Source organism: Bufo gargarizans, chromosome 4, assembly GCF_014858855.1.
Source record: "Bufo gargarizans isolate SCDJY-AF-19 chromosome 4, ASM1485885v1, whole genome shotgun sequence".
In the NCBI taxonomy this organism is placed as follows: Eukaryota; Metazoa; Chordata; class Amphibia; order Anura; family Bufonidae; genus Bufo; species Bufo gargarizans.
The window spans coordinates 465,865,225-465,884,247 of record NC_058083.1 but is presented as its reverse complement, the minus strand read 5'-3'; the positions used below and the strand labels follow the sequence as shown (position 1 = coordinate 465,884,247).

General features: G+C 41.2%; 1 protein-coding gene across 1 annotated transcript in view; it reads right to left on the bottom strand.

Annotated features, from left to right (window-relative positions):
- Positions 1–10,298: 10,298 nt before the first annotated feature.
- Positions 10,299–19,023, bottom strand: part of LOC122934354 (serine palmitoyltransferase 3-like) — a 68,367-nt gene continuing 59,642 nt past the window's right edge. The window contains exons 10-12 of the mRNA XM_044289754.1: positions 17,341–17,476; positions 15,602–15,731; positions 10,299–12,944 (exon numbers count right to left, since the gene is read on the bottom strand). Of these exons, the coding sequence (XP_044145689.1) occupies positions 12,831–12,944; positions 15,602–15,731; positions 17,341–17,476 (380 nt within the window). The 3' untranslated portion in view covers positions 10,299–12,830. The remainder of the gene's footprint in view (positions 12,945–15,601; positions 15,732–17,340; positions 17,477–19,023) is intronic.

Sequence of the window (19,023 nt, the reverse complement as noted above, 5' to 3'; positions counted from 1 at the left end):
GTGTATTGTGGATCTGCATATACGGAAACGGAACACATACGTTCGTGTGAACAAGCCCTAAACCTAATCATCTCCTCCCATCTTATTAAACCATGGGCGTTAACATGGTTCAATGGAAGTCATTAACCACTTCACATCCGGGCCATTTACCCCCTTCCTGATAGAGCCTAATTTTGCAAATCTGACATGTGTCACTTTATGTGGTAATAACTTTGGAACGCTTTTACTTATCCAAGCCATTCAGAGATTGTTTTCTTGTGACACGTTGTACTTCATGATGCACCCTTACAGTAGAAACTTCCAAAAAGTGACCCCATTTTGGAAACTAGGGGATAAGGTGCCAGTTGTATTGGTACTATTTTGGTGTACATATGATTTTTAATTGCTCTATATTACATTTTTTGTGAAGCAAGGTAACCCAAAAATTGCTGTTTTGGTTTTTATTTTTTACAACATTCATCTGACAGGGTAGATCATGTGCTATTTTCATAGAGCAGGTTGTTACGGAAGCAATAATATCAAATATGTCTACTTTGTTTGTTTCAGTTTTACATAATAAAGCAGTTTTGAAAAAAACATTTTTTTTTTGTGTCTCCATTTTCTGAACGCCATATTTTTTTACTTTTTATGCCTATAGTCTTGTGCGGGGGCTCGTTTGTTTGCAGGAAGAGTTGACGTTTTTATTGGTATAATTTTTGGGTACATATGAATTTTTGATCATTCATTATTGCACTTTATCGGGCAAGGTGACCAAAATTTGGTTGTTTTGGCACAATTTTTATTTATTTATTTTTAAAGCGTTCACGTGAGGGGTTAGATCATGTGAGATTTTAGAGTGAAGATTGTTACGGACATGGCAATACCTAATATGTATACTTTTTTTTTATTTATTTAAGTTTTACACAATAATAGCATTTTTTAAACCAAAAAAATTATGTTTTAGTTTCTCCATAGTCTGAGAGCCATAGCTATTTTATTTTTAGACAAATTGTCTTAGTTAGGTTCTCATTTTTTGCGGGATGAGGTGATGGTTTGATTGGTATTATTTTAGGGGGAAAACGCATTTTTTTTTTTTGCTTGGTGTTGCAATTTTTGTGAAGTAAGGTGACAAAAAATGGCTTTTTTGGCACTGTTTTTATTTAAAAAGTTTTACAGTGTTCACCTGAGGGGTAAGGTCATGTGATATTTTTATAGAGCTGGTTGTTACAGATGCGACGATACCTAATATGTATACTTTTTATTTTTTATTTCACTTTAACACAATAATAGCATTTTTGATTTAAAAAAAATGATGTTTTAATGTCTCCATGTTTTGAGAGCTATATTTCTTTTTATTTTTTGAGCGATTTTCTTATGTAGGGGCTCATCTTTTGTGGGATGAGGTGACGGTTTTATTGGTACAATTTTGGGGGACATACGCCTTTTTGATCACTTGTAGTTGCACTTTTTATATTAAAAGGGGACAAAATGTTTTTTTTACACCGTTTTTTTTCCAGGCGGGTTGGATCATGTGATATATTTATAGAGCCGGTTGTTGCGGATGCGGCAATACCAAATATGTCTATTTTATTAAAAAAATTCTATTTTTAACATTATTTGAAATTACTTAATTGGGGAATTTAAATTTTTTGGGACATGTGAAACCTTTTTAAAAAAAATAAAAAATATTTTACACTTTGCATCCCCATAAGGCCATACAAGACCTCTGGGGGACATTTAACTTCCCTTTTTTTTTTTTTTCACGATTGATTTCGCCTATAACTGGGGCTGACATAGTAGCCCCAGTTACAGGGGAAATACAGCCCCCAGAGAGGCTGTACAGCACTATACTATGCTATACAGCCTCAGTGTGCAATGAGCAGGACACTGATGGCCAATGATGCAGTAGGTCAGGATATGTATATATATATATTTTTGAGTAGCTCGTGACACCAATTGCAGCTTGCGCAGGTACTGTAGCAGGGCCCTTTAAGATGTTATAACTCACGTACCAGGTGAGGAATGCAAGAGGGGGATAATGTCTTTGTATAGCAGATATGGTAGTGTCAACGGTGTCTCCTACCTTGGTACGGCTGGACGCCTGGATCCTGGCTCACTTGCAATAAAATTGAGTGTGGTCAGTAGGAGTGATTGAGAAATGATGGAGATCCAGACAGGAGATATAATCCAACTTGTCTTTACTTAATGGCAACAGATATCCATACGAGTTACAGCAATAGTCTTTTGGGTCCCAGCAGGTATTGGCAATATGTGGCAGGAATTTATATCTATTTTGCTTCTTGTCATATGCCTAGAGAATCTGGCAGATATTTATCTTCTGCTCTGTCTGTCTTCTGCTTGGGCCTGACTAGCTGAGGAGGTATTTTGCTTCTCCTGGACTCTGGATTAGTACTCACAGAACTGCTCGCAGGGAATGGCTTCCTGGAGATCTGTAGTTCTGGAGGTTGTTGCTTGCTTGTCACCAGCTGAGGTAGATGACTCAGGCTGGAAAAATGGATCCTTGGCCTCAGCCGAGACTGGATCCTGGGTTGGGATCCCTGTTTCTGGGAGCTCCTACTAACACAGCCTTCCCCAGGCAGGGGGGCTGGTACACACTAACTAAACTTCCTCTTCTCCTCATGAGACAGGACATGGGAACATCCCACTTCTGCTCACACAGGGGGGGGGTAGACTGGAATGGACTTTTCCAGGCTAGATATACTAACTGGCTATGGTCTGCTACATATTGCTGCCACCTGCTGGCGGACAGGGAAATTACAGCAAATACATAATACAGGCCTGGAAAATACACATAATGGAAAATGCTAAGTTAAATTACACAAGATGACAATACATATGCACCTGACATGTTGTAGCAGAGAGACAGAGTTTAGTGACATACTCTGGGATGTTACAAGTGCAGCGCATAGCGCTTCCTGATCTGTATACACAGCGCTTGTTGAGTGCTGTGTATACAGCAATCTAGAAGGCAGGGACACCTGGGAACTGTCCCTGCCTTCTTTCTGTGTTGCCCTGCTGTCACTTACAGTGGCCCCCCGCTCTGCAGATGCACGATTAGCGTGCAGCTGCCATCTCTGAATGGATGCTTCAGAACGTCCATTTAGAGATAAACATTCACCCATAGGACATTTATATCCTATGGGCGGATGTGAGATGGTTAAAAGGACATCTGTAAACAGCTTTGTACCTATAAAAAAGGCTAACCTGTTACATGTGCTTTTGGCAGCTGAAGGCATCTGTGTTGGTCCCATGTTTATATGTGCCCGGATTGCTGACAAAAATAAAGTTTTAATATATGCAAATTAACCTCTAGGAGCAACGTTGAAGTTGCCGTTACACCTAGAGGCTTAGCTCTTTCTGCAACTGCTGTGCCCTTCACACTTTGATTGACAGGGCCAGGCAGTGATGACGCTTCCACTGCCTGGTCTTGTTAATCAAAGTGCAGAGGGCACGACAGTTGCAGAGAAAGCGGAGCCTCTAGGAGTAATGGTAACGCCCCTGTTGCTCCTAGAGGCTCATTTACATATATGAAAACATCGTTTTGTAGCAATGCGGGCACATATGAACATGGGACCAACACTGATGCCTTCAGCTGCCAAGTGCACATGGAACAGATCAGCCAGTGTTATAGGTACAGAACTGCTGACAGAGGTCCTTTAAACTCTTCAATATCGTTTTCCTAAGCTTATGTTTATCTATGGAGAAGACTGTTTGTTTTTATTTATTTGATTGATGTCTGGACACCATTTGGGGATATTTACTCTTTACACAGTATTGTTTATCTACACATTTTGTTTAATTTTACATTTACTGTACATTAGCTAGTAGGGTTGAGCAAACCCGAACTGTAGAGGTTCCTTAAAAATTATCCCGATATGTAAGAGCTGCTACAGAAAGTGCGGGCTGTCTGTGTGCGCTTTAGTCGTTCTCACCCTGCTGCTGCTCGCCTGTCAGCTCTGCAGCGTAACTTCAGCCTTCCCGCTCACCGCCTCATATGCGACATGCCCACAAGACTGTGCGAGCAGCAGCAGGCGAGAATGGAGTTTCAGCTGCAGCACGCACGGGTGAGTCGCTCTGCGGAACATCACCACTTCACCACCAATGACTGGGCCTCCATGCGAGACCTGTGTTCCTTGTTGCGCTGTTTTGAGTACTCCACCAACATAGCCAGTGCCGATGATGCCATTCTCAGCATTACTATCCTACTTCTATGCCTCCTTGAAAAAACACTTTGGGCGATGATGGAAGAGGATGAGGTATCATTTCATAGGGTTTCAGGCCAATCATTCACAAGTAGCTCTGAGGGTGGGTTCCTGCACCCACAAACACCAGGTACACAATTGTCCAGCCAGGGCACAGTTCTGGAGGATGAGGAGATGGAGGAGGAGGAACTGTGTTCACAGCAGGGTGGCACCCAAACCAGCTCATGGTCATCACTGGTGCGTGGCTGGGGGGGATACAGAGGACACAGACGATACACCTCCCACAGAGGACAGCTTTTCGTTGCCTCTGGGCAGCCTGGCACACATGAGCGATTACATGGTGCAGTGTCTCCGCAACGACCGCCGAGTTGCCCACATTCTAACTTGTGCTGATTACTGGGTGGCCACGCTGCTGGATCCCCGTTACAAGGACAACGTACCGTCCTTAATTTCGTCATTGGAGCATGATCGTAAGATGCGCGAGTACAAGTGCACGCTGGTTGATGCACTGCTGGTGGCATTCCCACCTGACAGCGGGGGCACAGTGGAAGCACAAGGCGAAGGCAGAGGAGGAGGAAGAGGTCGTCAACGCAGCCGGGGCACCACCAGCACCTCAGAAGGCAGGGTTAGCACGGCCGAAAAGTGGAAAAGCTTTGTCAGCACGCCACAACAACCAGCACCACCAGCTGATTTGGAACATCTTATCAGGAGGCAGCATTTCACCAACATGGTGGAGCAGTATGTGTGCACACGCCTACACGTACTGAATGATGGGTCTGCCCCCTTCAACTTCTGGGTCTCCAAATTGGGCACATGGCCTGAGCTTGCCCTTTATGCCTTGGAGGTGCTGGCCTGCCCTGCAGCCAATGTATTGTCTGAACGTGTGTTTAGCACGGCAGGGGGCGTTATCACAGACAAGCGCAGCCAATGTGGACAAGCTAACTTTCATTAAAATGAACCAGGCAGATATCCCACAGGACTTGTCCGTACCTTGTGCAGAATAGACATGTATACTGGCCTCACCCAGCCATTGTTGTACTCCAGCGCACTTTCTCTTAGTTTTTTTTTTTTTATATTTCCCAATGTCTTGGGGGTCTACCAAAATTTGAACAAAAAAATAAAATAATAATAAATAAAATAAAAAACAAAAACCAGTGTTGGCTACCTCCTCCACCGCCATTTCCACCTACACCGCCATATCCACCACCTCCTCAACCTCCTACTCCATATGGACCTCCACCTCATACATCAAGATAATTTTTTGTTAATTTTTACATATTTTTATTTTATTTTAAGTCATTTCACTCATTTGTCTGATACATTATTGGGTTACATATCCCATAGTTTTGGCTTTGATATACCCTTGCTCTACCTAGTGGACAGGTTAATAAATTTCACTAATTTTTCTGTTACATAGTTGGGTGACATTCACCAATTTTTGACTGTGATATACCCCTGCTCTACCTAGTGGACAGGTTAATAAATTTCACTAATTTGTCTCTTACATTGACTGGTGAAATTCACCAATTTTTGGCTGTGATATACCCCTGCTCTACCTAGTGGACATGGAAATACATTTCACTAATTCATCTGTTACATTCTTGGGTGACATTTTACCATTTTTGCCGTGAATAAACCCCTGCTCTGCATAGGTGACAGGGACCTAAATTGCAAAAATCATCTGTTACATTGTCAGGTGACATTGTCACGGCTGAGGACGGGGAAAACCCTCAGCCGTGCGATGCCACATGATGTTAGTCGCTGCTCGGCCAGGACAACAGAATTAGGGATAAATTGTGATACAATATGTTTATGTGATGTTAAGTTTATGTCTATGTGGTGTCTGTTATTATTGCAGCTATGGTTCTGGGTCCCTGTGTGTTTATGTGTGCTGTGTCCTTTTATGTTTGTGTGTGGACAGCCAGCACTTGTGTCCAGGGATCCAGTCAGTGTGTCTGTGGCAGGTAGAGGTGGAAGTCTTTCACTCTCCTTCCATATCCATAGTCTGTTTATGGTTATATCCCATTGCAGCTCGGCCAGTTTAGACTCCTGTTTCTCCGCATCCAGGAGGAACAGGTGGTCTACCCAGCTCCTAGTTCAGGGATCGGCGGAGGGCGAGTAGGGATCCGAGGTTCCTGAGCATGGGCCCTCCTACCTTCAAGGTTGGCTCATGCAGCTAGGAGTTAGGGTCGGATTAGGGATGCGTTAGGAGGTGACCTGCTCCCTAATTCTGTTGTCCTGGCTGAGCAGCGACTAACATTACGTGGCATCACAGGGCTGAGGGTTTTCACCGTCCTCAGCCGTGACAGACATTTTACCAATTTTGCCGTATACAAACCCCTGCTCTGCATAGGTGACTGGAACCTTATTTTTTGTAAAATCGTCTGTTAAATTGGTGGGTGACATGAACACAGTTTTGCTGTATATAAACCCCAGCTCTACATATTTGACAGGGCCCAAAATTTAAAAAATCGTCTGTTCCATTGGTGGGTGACATTAACCCATTTTTGCCGATAAAAACCCCTGCTCTGCATAGCTGACAGGGACTTAAATTTAAAAAATTTGTCTTTAATTGGCCCTTTCATTCTATCCTTCTGCTTTAATAACTTGTCCCACATTTCAGCTTGATCACATTCCAGCCATTGACCTCCCTTGGATGTGGTATCCCTCTCTTGGCGTGGAACCCTAATTCGCCGCTAACCGTGATCAACATGGTAGGCGCAGAAAAGAACATTGAAAGATTATAGAGAAGATATCCAATTGGATCGTGGACATCACGTGGACGTGCGACATGGTGGAGCAGTATGTGTGCACACGCCTACACGTACTGACTAATGAGTCTGCCCCCTTCAACTTCTGTGCTGCAAATTGGGCACATGGCCTGAGCTTGCCCTTTACGCCTTGGAGGTGCTGGCCTGCCCTGCAGCCAGTGTATTGTCTGAACGTTTGTTTAGTACGGCTGGAGGGGGTTATCACAGGTTATATGTTCCAATGTTTTGGGGTGTACCCTAATTTTAACAAACAATAAATAAATAAATAAATAAAAACCAAAAGCCAGTGTTGGCTACCTCCTCCTCCTCTACCGCCGCTTCCACCTACTCCGCAAAATCCACCGCCTCCTTAACCTCCTACTCCAAATGGACCTCGTCCTCCTAGATCAAGATTATTATTTTTTATTTTTGCGTATTTTATGTTATTTTAAGTCATATCCCTATGCACATTTGTTTGCAGAGCACTTGCCATGCTCTTAACCACATGTTGATGCCATTTACAGCCCTCTAGCCCTTTCCATGACTTTTTTAGAGCCATTTTAGTGCTCAAAAGTTCGGGTCCCTATTGACTTCAATGCGGTTCGGGTTCGGGGTCAAGTTCGGGTCCCGAACTTGAACTTTTTTGTGAAGTTCAGCCGAACCAGTCGAACCCGAACATCCAGGTGTCCGCTCAACTCTATTAGCTAGTAATCTCTGGATGCATACATAGTAGCAGATTATAAAAGTAAATTTCATTTTGATTTCTTTTATTTAAATTTGCGAATTACCATTACCTCAACTGATCAGTCTTATAAGAGAATCTTGAGTTTTTTTCTTTACACTTTGGAAAAAAAACTGCGGTGCATTCAGTAAGGTATTTGTAATGCTATAAAATAAAATGATCCTCTAGATGGTGCTAAGTATCTGCTAACGAAACCAAACATTACAAAAGTATCATCATTTGTATACAGCTGGTCCCGAGGCGTGCGTCAGCAACGAATGGACACCACTGACGAGCTGGGAATTGTAAGCAGAATGAATAGCAAGGAGGGGCATGTTGGAATAAATCAAATTTATTACATATATAAAAAATTACCATACATGAATCATAATGTACATATAATTTGGTATCACTATAACTGTGCTTAGTTTATACAGTAAATTTATGGTGTTTGTCTAACTACAGTATGTAAAATATCATTACATTTTTACAATTTTTACTGTGATATAAATAATATGCAATTGTAACTACCATTTGATGAAACTTTTCAAATGTGATAGAGACCTGTCAGAAATTGGTTCTCATCATGCAGACCCCCATCAACCACTACAATGAAGGTGCAGAAAAGCTCATTTGGGGCTGAGCCCCTTTAGCAGTATTTGGCTTCCCTGGGAGGATTACATCCCCTACGGGCTCATGTACACCGCCGTAAGGTTTTTGCGGTCTGCAAATAGAGGATCCTCAAAACATGGATCCCGGTCGAGTGTATGCCGCCATTTCTTTCGTAGAAATGTCCCATCCTTGTCCGCAAAATGGACAAGAATAGGACATGTTTTAGCTTTTCTGCAGGGCCACATCTTTTGCGGCCCCGTTGAAATGAATGGGTCTGTGGACCGAAATTATGGTTTGTCTGCATGAGGCCTAACCCGGCCGTCAAGAAGAGCCGCCCACAGCCCAAGGGGCAGAGCACTCAGATCCGCGTTTCATTTCAGTGATCACTGTCACTTTTGGATGTGTCACTAGGACATGACAAAAGTTTTATGAAATGGCAGTTATTTTTGAAATGCACAATGCTACCTAATGAAGAACAGCTTATTAAAAAAAAGGAGAAAATAAAACACACTGGGGGAGATTTACCAAAACTGGTGCAAAGGAAAACTGGCTTAGCAACCAGTCAGATCCTACCTTTCATTTTTCAGAGATCCTTTGGAAAATGAAAGGATCAATCTGATTGGCTGTTATGGGCAACTAAGCCAGTTTTCCTTGTCACCTGTTCGATAAATCGCCCCATAGTACAGGAGTATAATACAACTATGAAAGCTGACACAGTAAAGCGGATCTGTCGCTCCATACACTGCTCTTTGTTAGGTCAGCATATCGCAGCTGCAGGATGGCAATCCTCCTGGTCAAAGCAGCATAGCATTTTTCATCCCTTTTGGCTAATAGTAGCACTAAGAATATGGCAAACTTAAAGGGGTTATCCAATTTCTCAAAACCCCCCACATGTGTTGGGCCCCTCACCGGTAATATACTTACCCCGCTCCCGGGACCACCGCTTCTCCCTGCACACGTATGAAAACATCCGGTGTCAGGGGGGAGCAGCCAATGGCAAGCCTAGCATCGCGGGTAAAGCTAGGGAGGCTCGTCCCTGTCCCCACCTGCCATTGGATGCCGTTTTCATCTGTGTGCACAGAGAAGCAGCAGCGGTGGTGCGGGGACCAAGAGCGGCGCGGGGAGCAGGGTAAGTATATTACCGGTGAGGGGCCCGGCACATGTGGGGGGGGGGGGGGGGTTTGAGAAATTGGACAACCCCTTTAAAGTCGTGAGTCTGGTGAATTCATGTGGCGAGTCCTCCCTGCACCCTCTCGAGAGGTGGAAGTTCGGAATTTCGAGATAAGAGGGAAGCCATCCCTCCCAAAATGGCCCTACGGGACAAACTCAATTCCAAAGTAAAGGCAATAAATATGTAAAATTGCTAAAAATATACTACCTGGTAACAAAATATCAGACAACTTTATTGCACAATGAATGATTACAACAAATTAAAAAAACTAACCTAGCAATGAAAAAAATCCTCATCTATTTACACTATGCCAGGAGCTATACGATGAGGTCATATACTCCAACTATTCTGTAATATATAGAGATATAGGAAATATCCAGTGCTTTTATTAGAAAAATCCATGACTACAGAGTAAATTCTTGTAAAACTGTCATGAGTGCACAATGCTTGTTAAATGAGCTCATGAAATGTTAATTTCAATTCATTACGATTTTTTGCTTGACCTCAATAATGAAAGTAAGATTAATAGTCCTTAAAGGGCATTTGTCAGCAGATTTGTACCTATGACACCGGCTGACCTGTTACATGTGCGCTTGGCAGCTAAAGGCATCTGTGTTGGTCCCATGTGGCCTCATTGCTAAGAAAAATTATGTTTTAATATATGCAAACGAGCCTCTAGGAGCAACGGGGGCGTTGTCTTTACACCTAGAGGCTCTGCTCTCTCTGCAACTGCTGCACCCTCTGCACTTTGATTGACAGAGCCAGGCATTATGATGTTTTTACTGCCTGGCCCTGTCTCACCTGCAGAGAGACCAACGCCCCCGTTGCTCCTAGAGGCTCGTTTGCATATATTAAAACATCATTTTTCTCAGCAATGCAGGCACATATGAAAATAAAAAATAAAAAGAAGAAAAGCAAACAAGCCCCTGAGATTAAATATAATAGTGCAAAAATATTCTTGCTCCCCTCATCCAACTACATCTTTAGATCCAGTGAAGTAATGTGAAGCCCCTGTACCCTATTCAAAAATCCATAACAGGGCCCCCACCTACCACATGTCATTTACAGTATAATAATGGTGTCTTTTTATTTGGTAGAGGGGCCTTTGGGCAACAGGGCACAGGTTTCCCTGGTACCTTTGACCTCCTTCACCTACTCCGCCAGGCATAGATGGATTATTGCTGTCATAGTAATGTGAAAATGGTGACCCAAAGTGGAACCCTTGAAAATTGTTGAGACCCAAAGGTACTACTGCACCACTGATCTCAATGGTGTGATTTGGGAATTTGTGGGGGTTTTGAACTCATTGAGGCCCATTGGTAGCCTCCTCTCACATATCTCTATGACAGGTCAGAAGGGGTGTTCTCCTTTAAAAATACTAGTCTTGTGTGAGAAGGATTACCGAAGATTAGAGTCACATTATAAAAATAAAAAAAATATTTAGGAAGTTTTTAGTGCACCGAGTTATGTAAAGCTAAAAATTATAACGTCACGCACACAGTTATACATCATGACTATTTAATAAATTCAAACCATTTACCATAAGGCACAAACTGAACGTATGCAGTTTTCAGTGCAAAACAACATAGACCACTCCTTCATGTTCACCGCCATCACTCCTGACTAACCTCATACATGAACATATGCACAAAGCCAATGCCACTCAAGCATCCAAAACTAGCACAAATACTTAAATGTTAATGATTTTGTACAACCATGTCACACAATGGCTGGCCTGAAGTATCCAGACATAATAAAATGGAATGATCACATTTTCCACATCATTAGGTCTAGAACCAACGTACAATCATTTTAATGGACACGGAAAATGGAGGAAAGAGTTGATTGACAATACACCAGGTAACGGTATTTTCAGTGCTGTCATATAGTATACATTGGGCCTCATGCACACAACCATATTTGTTTTGCAGTTTGAAAACAACGGATCCACAGTATACAGATACCGTCCATGTACCATCCGCATTTTTCTTGTGGATCCATTAAATTCAGTGGATCGCATTTTGTGGAAGAGAATTGGATATGTTCTGTAATTTATGTAACGGATATACGGATGCAGACAGCAAAAGGATAACATTCATATGCCCATTTGCATCTGTATGTTCATTCCACAAATTATAGAACATGTTCTATTTTGGTCTGCAAAATGCGATCCGTGGACCAATTGAAGTCAATAAGTCCTCAAAAAATGCAGATGGCACACGGACAGTATCTGTATTTTGTGGATCCGTGGTTTATGTGCATAAGCCCTTAATATGTTGAAAACTTCTCAGAGGATATCCACCCCTTAGCTAAAACAGATACTTCTGTAATGGATCTTCAGTTAGCCTACATTCTGTGCATATTAGCCTCTTATAGAAGACTATATTTCACTGCAATATTAACGATGTTGGTCTGAAGGAGATTTCCCTTGCATATGATGAAGCGTATTTCTGATATAAAGACTGAAAAACTCATTTTTAGCAGTTTTACAGTAGTTGTCTACTTTAGAAAACCATTTTTGTCTACCCGATTAGTATCTAGAGAGGTGGACTCCTCATTTATTTATTTTTGCTAAAGTGGAGAGCAGGTACAAAGAGCATCTCTCATCTCAAGGACATGACCTGTATTACACAGACATCATATTGATTTCAAAAGTCACGGTGTAAATGCTTCATTTTCCTTGTGGTGGCGCTACAGGGAAATTGAACACTTACCACCAAGTTTCCCACCAGATTACTGTTGGTTACTGGGAATCTAAGCAAGGGAACACTTTGTGATCATCTTATTAACAAACTCTTCGGTCGAGTAGAGATGTCCAATGCTAATTACATTATTATTGACCTTTGTTGTTTTTGGATCTGTATATACAACCAATACAGTATATCCAGACTCCGAACCCTCTTATTGTTGTTGATTACATTTATATAAGTTATCTTAACACTGTGTTTACCCAGAAGGCATGGAAAAAAAGGATCCAATCTGGATGTTGGCACAAACTGTGGATGTGACATTTTCTTATAACATGGATATTACTGTGCAGAAAACTTAAAAAAGTTTTTAGTATTATAAATAAAGAGGTAGAAATTCACATTTCCTGGCATTCCTTCCATTAGTGTTACACTCACTTTATGATGATGGACTTGTACTTATCTGGATTTGTTACACTAAAACTAAACTGAACAGAGAAGAATGGACCTTCTAGAGATGACTTCTATAAACCATTATAATTTTAGCCATTGATAGGTCGCCTTTGGTATTGCTCATGGCTTCACACTAAGCCATGTAATGTTTCTTTTCTCATCTGACATCAGGGATCTCCACAATGGTGAAGAATGGAAAAAAAAAAAAAAGTCACAAAGATAAAAAAAAGCGTTTCAAGCATCGAGTTCAACGTTTGGCTCGTCATAAACCTCTGCTCGGTGTGACTTAGACTGACGGGAGTACTTTAGTCGTAGAAAGTTGCCCATGTCATCCAGAGCATCCAGAACCTGGCAAACAAAAATCTCAAGTTAAAATCCAATAAAAAAAAAGTCATCTATAAACATTAGATTACCTACGGCAGATTCCATCATTGTCTATGGGGGATCTGCAGATGACCTGAGGCTGAGGCAACATAGAAACTTGTAGAGCCACTTTCCAGTTTTTGGGCTACAGCCACAAAGGAATACTTTGAGTTGTATCCAGGTAAATAACTCCTGTAAATACAGCTGTTCTGCCATGGTATGTGAAGGTTCTGGATCATTTCTGTTGAAGATGTTCTAATTGAGAAGCCAGGTTGGATGACTAGCAAAACATCTAATTGAAAAAGCAAGTTGGATCCCTAGCGAAACGTCTTCAAGAGAAAATACAAATCCAGTTTCTGACTTATTACTATGGATTGTTCTACAGCTAAAAAAAATGAAAGTGAAAAGTCTCTGAAGTATGGGCAACCCTATATGTGTATGTGACATATGATGTGGTTGTTCAAAGAAGTTTACCAACATCTAATATAGATACAACTTTATTTGGTGTAAATGGTGGATCATGTATTGATGCACACAGGGGTCCTTATCAAGTGCTTGCTTGATGATCAGGTTGACAAATGCTGGGAAAATGATATCAGTACAAATAAAGTACCATCTATATTGGATGCTAGCAAGCTTCTTCTATGAGTGTTTTTGAGTCTGGCGGGAAACTGCATGTGGTAAATGTCTTAGAAGCCTGTGATTCTTGCTTCTCTGGATTGTGGACGATATAAAGTGGTTGTGTCATTGTCATTCTTGCTGATCACCTTTCATTTTCATTACTACAGTTTTTGTCTGTTTTTTTTTATTTATTTTTTTACGCCCGATGACATTTATATTGCAAAGTCGACTGCAAGTAGAGTAGGGCTAGTTCAATCCTGGAACAAGAAACTCACCACAGGCTACGGTTAGGCTGCTTTTACAAGAGAGACAGTTTCATAGTTTCATAGTGATTCAATGTATTCTTAGCTACACGACTGTTGTACTAATGTTTTTAGATAACTGCTATATGAAGAACACAAATTCATATTTCAATTTAAAACATGATCAGTGCCTTAGTTGTAAAAGTATGGCTCTCACAAAACTCTTTTGCAGTTAGGAAAGCAAGTTGTAAATGCCACTGTGGGCGGCATTTACATTTGCCAATACTATGACTATAACTAGCGTATTCCTATACACTCAGTCCATTATTATTTTTTGTGTGCATTTTTTGTGATGATTGTACAAGAAGGAACAGATAAGAATGATCATTGCCCACTAGCTCACATTTGGCTGCCATTTTGGAGTGCTGTGGTCCTCTTTTCTATTGCCCAGTGTAACCATGCCTTAAGACAGTATATGTCACCAGAGCTTGTTGAACTATTAGCTTATTAACAGTGGTGGGCATTCATCATATTTTTAGTAAATGTGACCAAGGTTGGGACGATACGCTACATTACTGAAAATATCCACCATACAGAGCTAATATTATAACAATTGCATCTGCTCAATACCCCAGACTAGGGTACACTTGCAATTTTTTTCTTTTTGCATAATGTTCTGATGTATTGTATAATCCAGTTTAGCTCTGTATTGATCAGTCTGGGTTAAAAATCCTGACTCTGCTCTTGAAGGAGGCTAGGAGATTGATGTAGGTCCGCCCCCGCTGAGTCTTGTTTTGACTGAGAAACTATGACTAAGGGCTGTATTACACCAACAGATTATCTGACCAATATCTGTCCAATCAGACCAATAGTTAGTCTGTATAACAAAAGATCTGTGGCCATCTCACCAATGATTGGTCAGAAAATCTGTCAGATAATCTGTTGGTGTAATACAGCTCTAAGCCCAAGAGAATCAGTATCGCTGAGATATTTACAGCAAGAACGCCATATCTACTTTACAATACTCCAGAAAGGAATAAAAAAACTAAACGGTACAGAATTTGTATGGCTGAGCACTGGAGTCAATCAATAAAGTATTTGCTATTTAGGGATGATAAAGACTTGTGAGAGGGATATTGCCAATACACCCTTCTACACTTTGACAGACCCAGACAGCTGTGTATTAATCCTATACTCCTCAGTCTGGTAATTACAGACAGGTTTGCAAGAACCTTACTGCCAGTGTTGAATTCTGCAGAGAGATATAGACTTTGGAGAGATAGAGGAAAGGAGTACTACAAACCCTATCTTTGCCTATATCAATACATTGCAATCAGGGAAAATTTGCACTGTGAATTGCATGGAACTGTGCTTTACTATAGTTGGATGTACTACCACTGCCATTCTGCACCTTAAGGAGAGACTTGTCTATTTTCTACAACTGGCCTAGTTTCTGACTCCAGCACCATTCACAGCACCTACATCTTCTGCCTTGCACCCTTACCAAACTCATAATACCAAGAGCGTCCCAACTACCATTAGGCAGGAGCCCCAACATCAGGGTGTGCCCTAAGGGAAGATAGGGTGCCCTGTTTTGTCCTTGCTCAGCCCTAGGGAGCATCGTTATGAGGACTGCCACTGTGATTTATATGAATTCCTGGTCCAGCCAGAGCTACTACCACTCCCATCCTCCGATCCTTGCAGGCTGGTCACATTGATTGGACAGTTGATTGGAATCAGAGTATACAGTATATTACATTTACAGTACATCATACGTACTGTGTCCAGCATCTCCTTTGTGTGTGCTGCCGAAATGCAAAACCTCGCTCTGGCTTCTGTGATAGGAGTTGCTGGGAATCCAACGACAACAACACCAATTTTCCTCTCTAGCATGTGTCTTGAAAAGGCTCTGTGGATTTCAGATCAGAAAATAAAAACTTAATCAGAGTTCAATTAAAGTCCAATTATTGGAGTCAGAATGTATAAACTAAATATATAAATATAACAAGATATATAAAGCAGATTTCTACTTTCTGCAGAATTTCCTCTAAAAGAAAAATTGACCCCTTCGCACCCTGTGGTGTACTATTACGTCACTTCATGTACCTAATAGTATGGTGCTGTGATGGCATGGTGTCGGTAGCCTACAGCTGGCACCCTGCTTTCACTGCCAGGATCAGAGATAATTCTGGCAGTTTAACCCCTCAGATACAGAAGTCATTGGCATCTGAGAAGCTCTCTCTGTCCTTCGATTAGTATTGTAGGGTGCCGAGTGGTTGTCTTGGTAGCTGGGTATTATTCCCCAGCTACACCGTATTACTGCCTGTGACAAGATCTAACAAATAAAAATTGCTAATTATATATATATTAGAAATGAGCGCACCAGTTTGTAACGAACAGGGTTCATTACGAAAGTTTGTATTGAACTTTTGTCCAGCATGTCCATGCGATGTCTCCTCCATCCAAATACACTGCTCCTACACTAAACTCCAAACAGAACAAGTGCAGATGGTAGGGGCAGTGTATCTGAATGGAGGAGATGTCACATGGAGGTGATTTGCCTGGTCACATGACCCTCCACCAGCAGCCATTTTATGGATAAGACCTCTGTGTGGACAGCACAAAATACTTTTTGTACCTTATGAAATATAGAAAATGGTGCAGAATTTCAACAAAGCCTATTCTACTAAGCGTCATGTAATCATCTTATGTACACATTGGTCAACAATAACCAGAAAGTGGCCAACCCCTTTAAGTTTAAAAAAAATAGCATGCGTGTGTCTTACAATACACAGGGTAGCGGCCAATTATATCTTTGGGTGATAACGTGAAATACTAGGCAGACATCTGTGTTGGTGCATCTCCACACAAGTTGAAATTTTATTTTTTGGGTTGAAGTTTAGTAAACTAGCATATACATGTCTTACAATACGCAGGGTAGCAGACAATTATATCTCTGAGCGATAACACGAAATACTAGGCCAAAATCCTCGTAGGTGCCTCTATACACAGTTGAAATGTATTTATTTTTTGGGTTGAAGTTTAGAAAAATAGCTTATTATGTGTCTTACAATGCACAGGGTAGTGGACGGTTTACATCTCAAAATGATAACGTGAAAAACTAGGCCGAAATCCATGATGATGCATCTCCAAACACGTTGAGTGTTGTTGTAATGGGATGTGGGGGGAAATAATTGCATTGTAGGTTGACAACTTGTGTTTTACATGATTGAATTATTTTTTTTATGAATCTACATATTTTAATGCCCAAAAGACTTTTAGACGTTAGGACAAAATCTTTTAGTGGCGCCAATACTGCATTATGTTTGTGGAAAGGGAAGGTCATCGTATTAAGCCTCCTGTCTTTATGTTCCAAAAAACAGATTTGCAGACACATTTTGGAACATTTTTGTGACCACCTTTATGGAAAAGCCTTTGCATTGGCTAATTGTGGAATTGTGCAATGATGCTGGAAACAGATTGGGCTATGACAACCTACCATTCGTTATCATACTTACCCTACTTTTCCTGGCATGTACAAGAGAACAGGGACGACAGGAGAATCCTCATTGCCATATATTATGAATCCTAATTGATGTAATCGTTGTCTGAAGTATCGGGTCTTCTCGTAGAGCTGCTGTACTCTTTGCAGACCTGGACCATATGAAATACAGTAACTCATGAAGATTTCTGAAACATTGCTCCCTAGTGTTAACCGGATAAAGGGAAATGTCTACTTCCGCATAGCATATATATCTCTATAATGTAAATGTACATAAAATGTTGAATCTGTTTTCTAATACTTTATGGTTTAATTATTATGCTTTACTTTCTATTTACAATCTGTTTATCTGTTTAAACTGATTGAATTGTTACCAAAAAGAAGTGCACTGTGTAAACTCAGTTATAGGTTTTCCAAGATTTTCATATTGATGGACTATCCTCAGGATAAACCATCAATCTGTGATTTGTAGCCATCTGACTTCCGGCACTCCAATCGAACAGCTGTTTGAGGAGGTCGCTGCGCTCCAGTGAGCACTGTGACTTCCTTGCAACCTACTAAGCACCGTGCCATCTACTGAATAGCAGCTTTGCTTGGTGTTGCAGTTCAGCCCAAATCACTTGAATGGGACTGAGCTATGTCTAGGCCATATGACTGATGGACATGATGTCACAGGCCTAGGAAGAGGCCGCAACGCACACTGGAGGGCTGCAGCATCTTCAATCAGCTGATCAACAGGGTGTCAAGGTTTGGATCTCCGCCAATCACCTACTGACCACCTATCTTGAGGTCAGTATGAAAATCTTGGAAAACCATTTTAAATAAGACCTGTAACCTGTCCTGACTTGACTGTTTTAGTAACTACTTGCACTTCCTTTGTAATAAGAATTCTGGAACATCTTTTTTTTATTCTGGAACCATTCCTTTATTATTCCTACTAGGCATTAAGAATAAAGTGCTAGAAAGTCCAGCTGGGTGTTACCACTTGGGATGTGTCCCTGCACAGTCTGACACTGTGTAACCAGTGCTGCCAGTGTCAAACTATGCAGGGACACATCCCCAGCGGATGACCCTCATCTTGACCTTCATTGCAAACAATTCATTCATAGCTTGAGGCATAAGAATAGGTACTCCAGAATTGTTATTACATGGGGAACACGAGTAGTAACTAATACAGACCATTCAGGAGAAGTTACAGGTCCTCTTAAAAACTCCCTTATCTTGCAGCAAGGCTTCTGACATGTTCAAATGGAACATCTATCTCTTGGGGACAATCCTGATGCCCTACACATAGTTTGTCAGCAGATCCTAATAAAAACTGGTGTGACCGACTGAACACAAACATGGCCAGCTTTAGACACTAAATTGTAATAATGTATAGTGCAGGTAGAGCTACATTCACACATTCTAGATTTGGTCAGTCTTTTGCATTAGTTTCAGTAAGCCATGACTAGATTCTAAACAGTTAAGCTTATTCTCTTCTTAGCATCCACTACTGGATTCCGTTGTAAAAAACGGATTAAATCTGGAATGTGTAAATGAAACCGTAAAAGCTACGGGCACCTTTGGGTATGTTTTTTTTCACTTAAATTAAAATATTTGGGGCTGGAAATAGGGTTTCAATACAGTATTAATAAAAATGTTGCACCATTTGACTTCTGCAGTTTCTATGCGTCACAGTACATAGTATGCTGTAGAA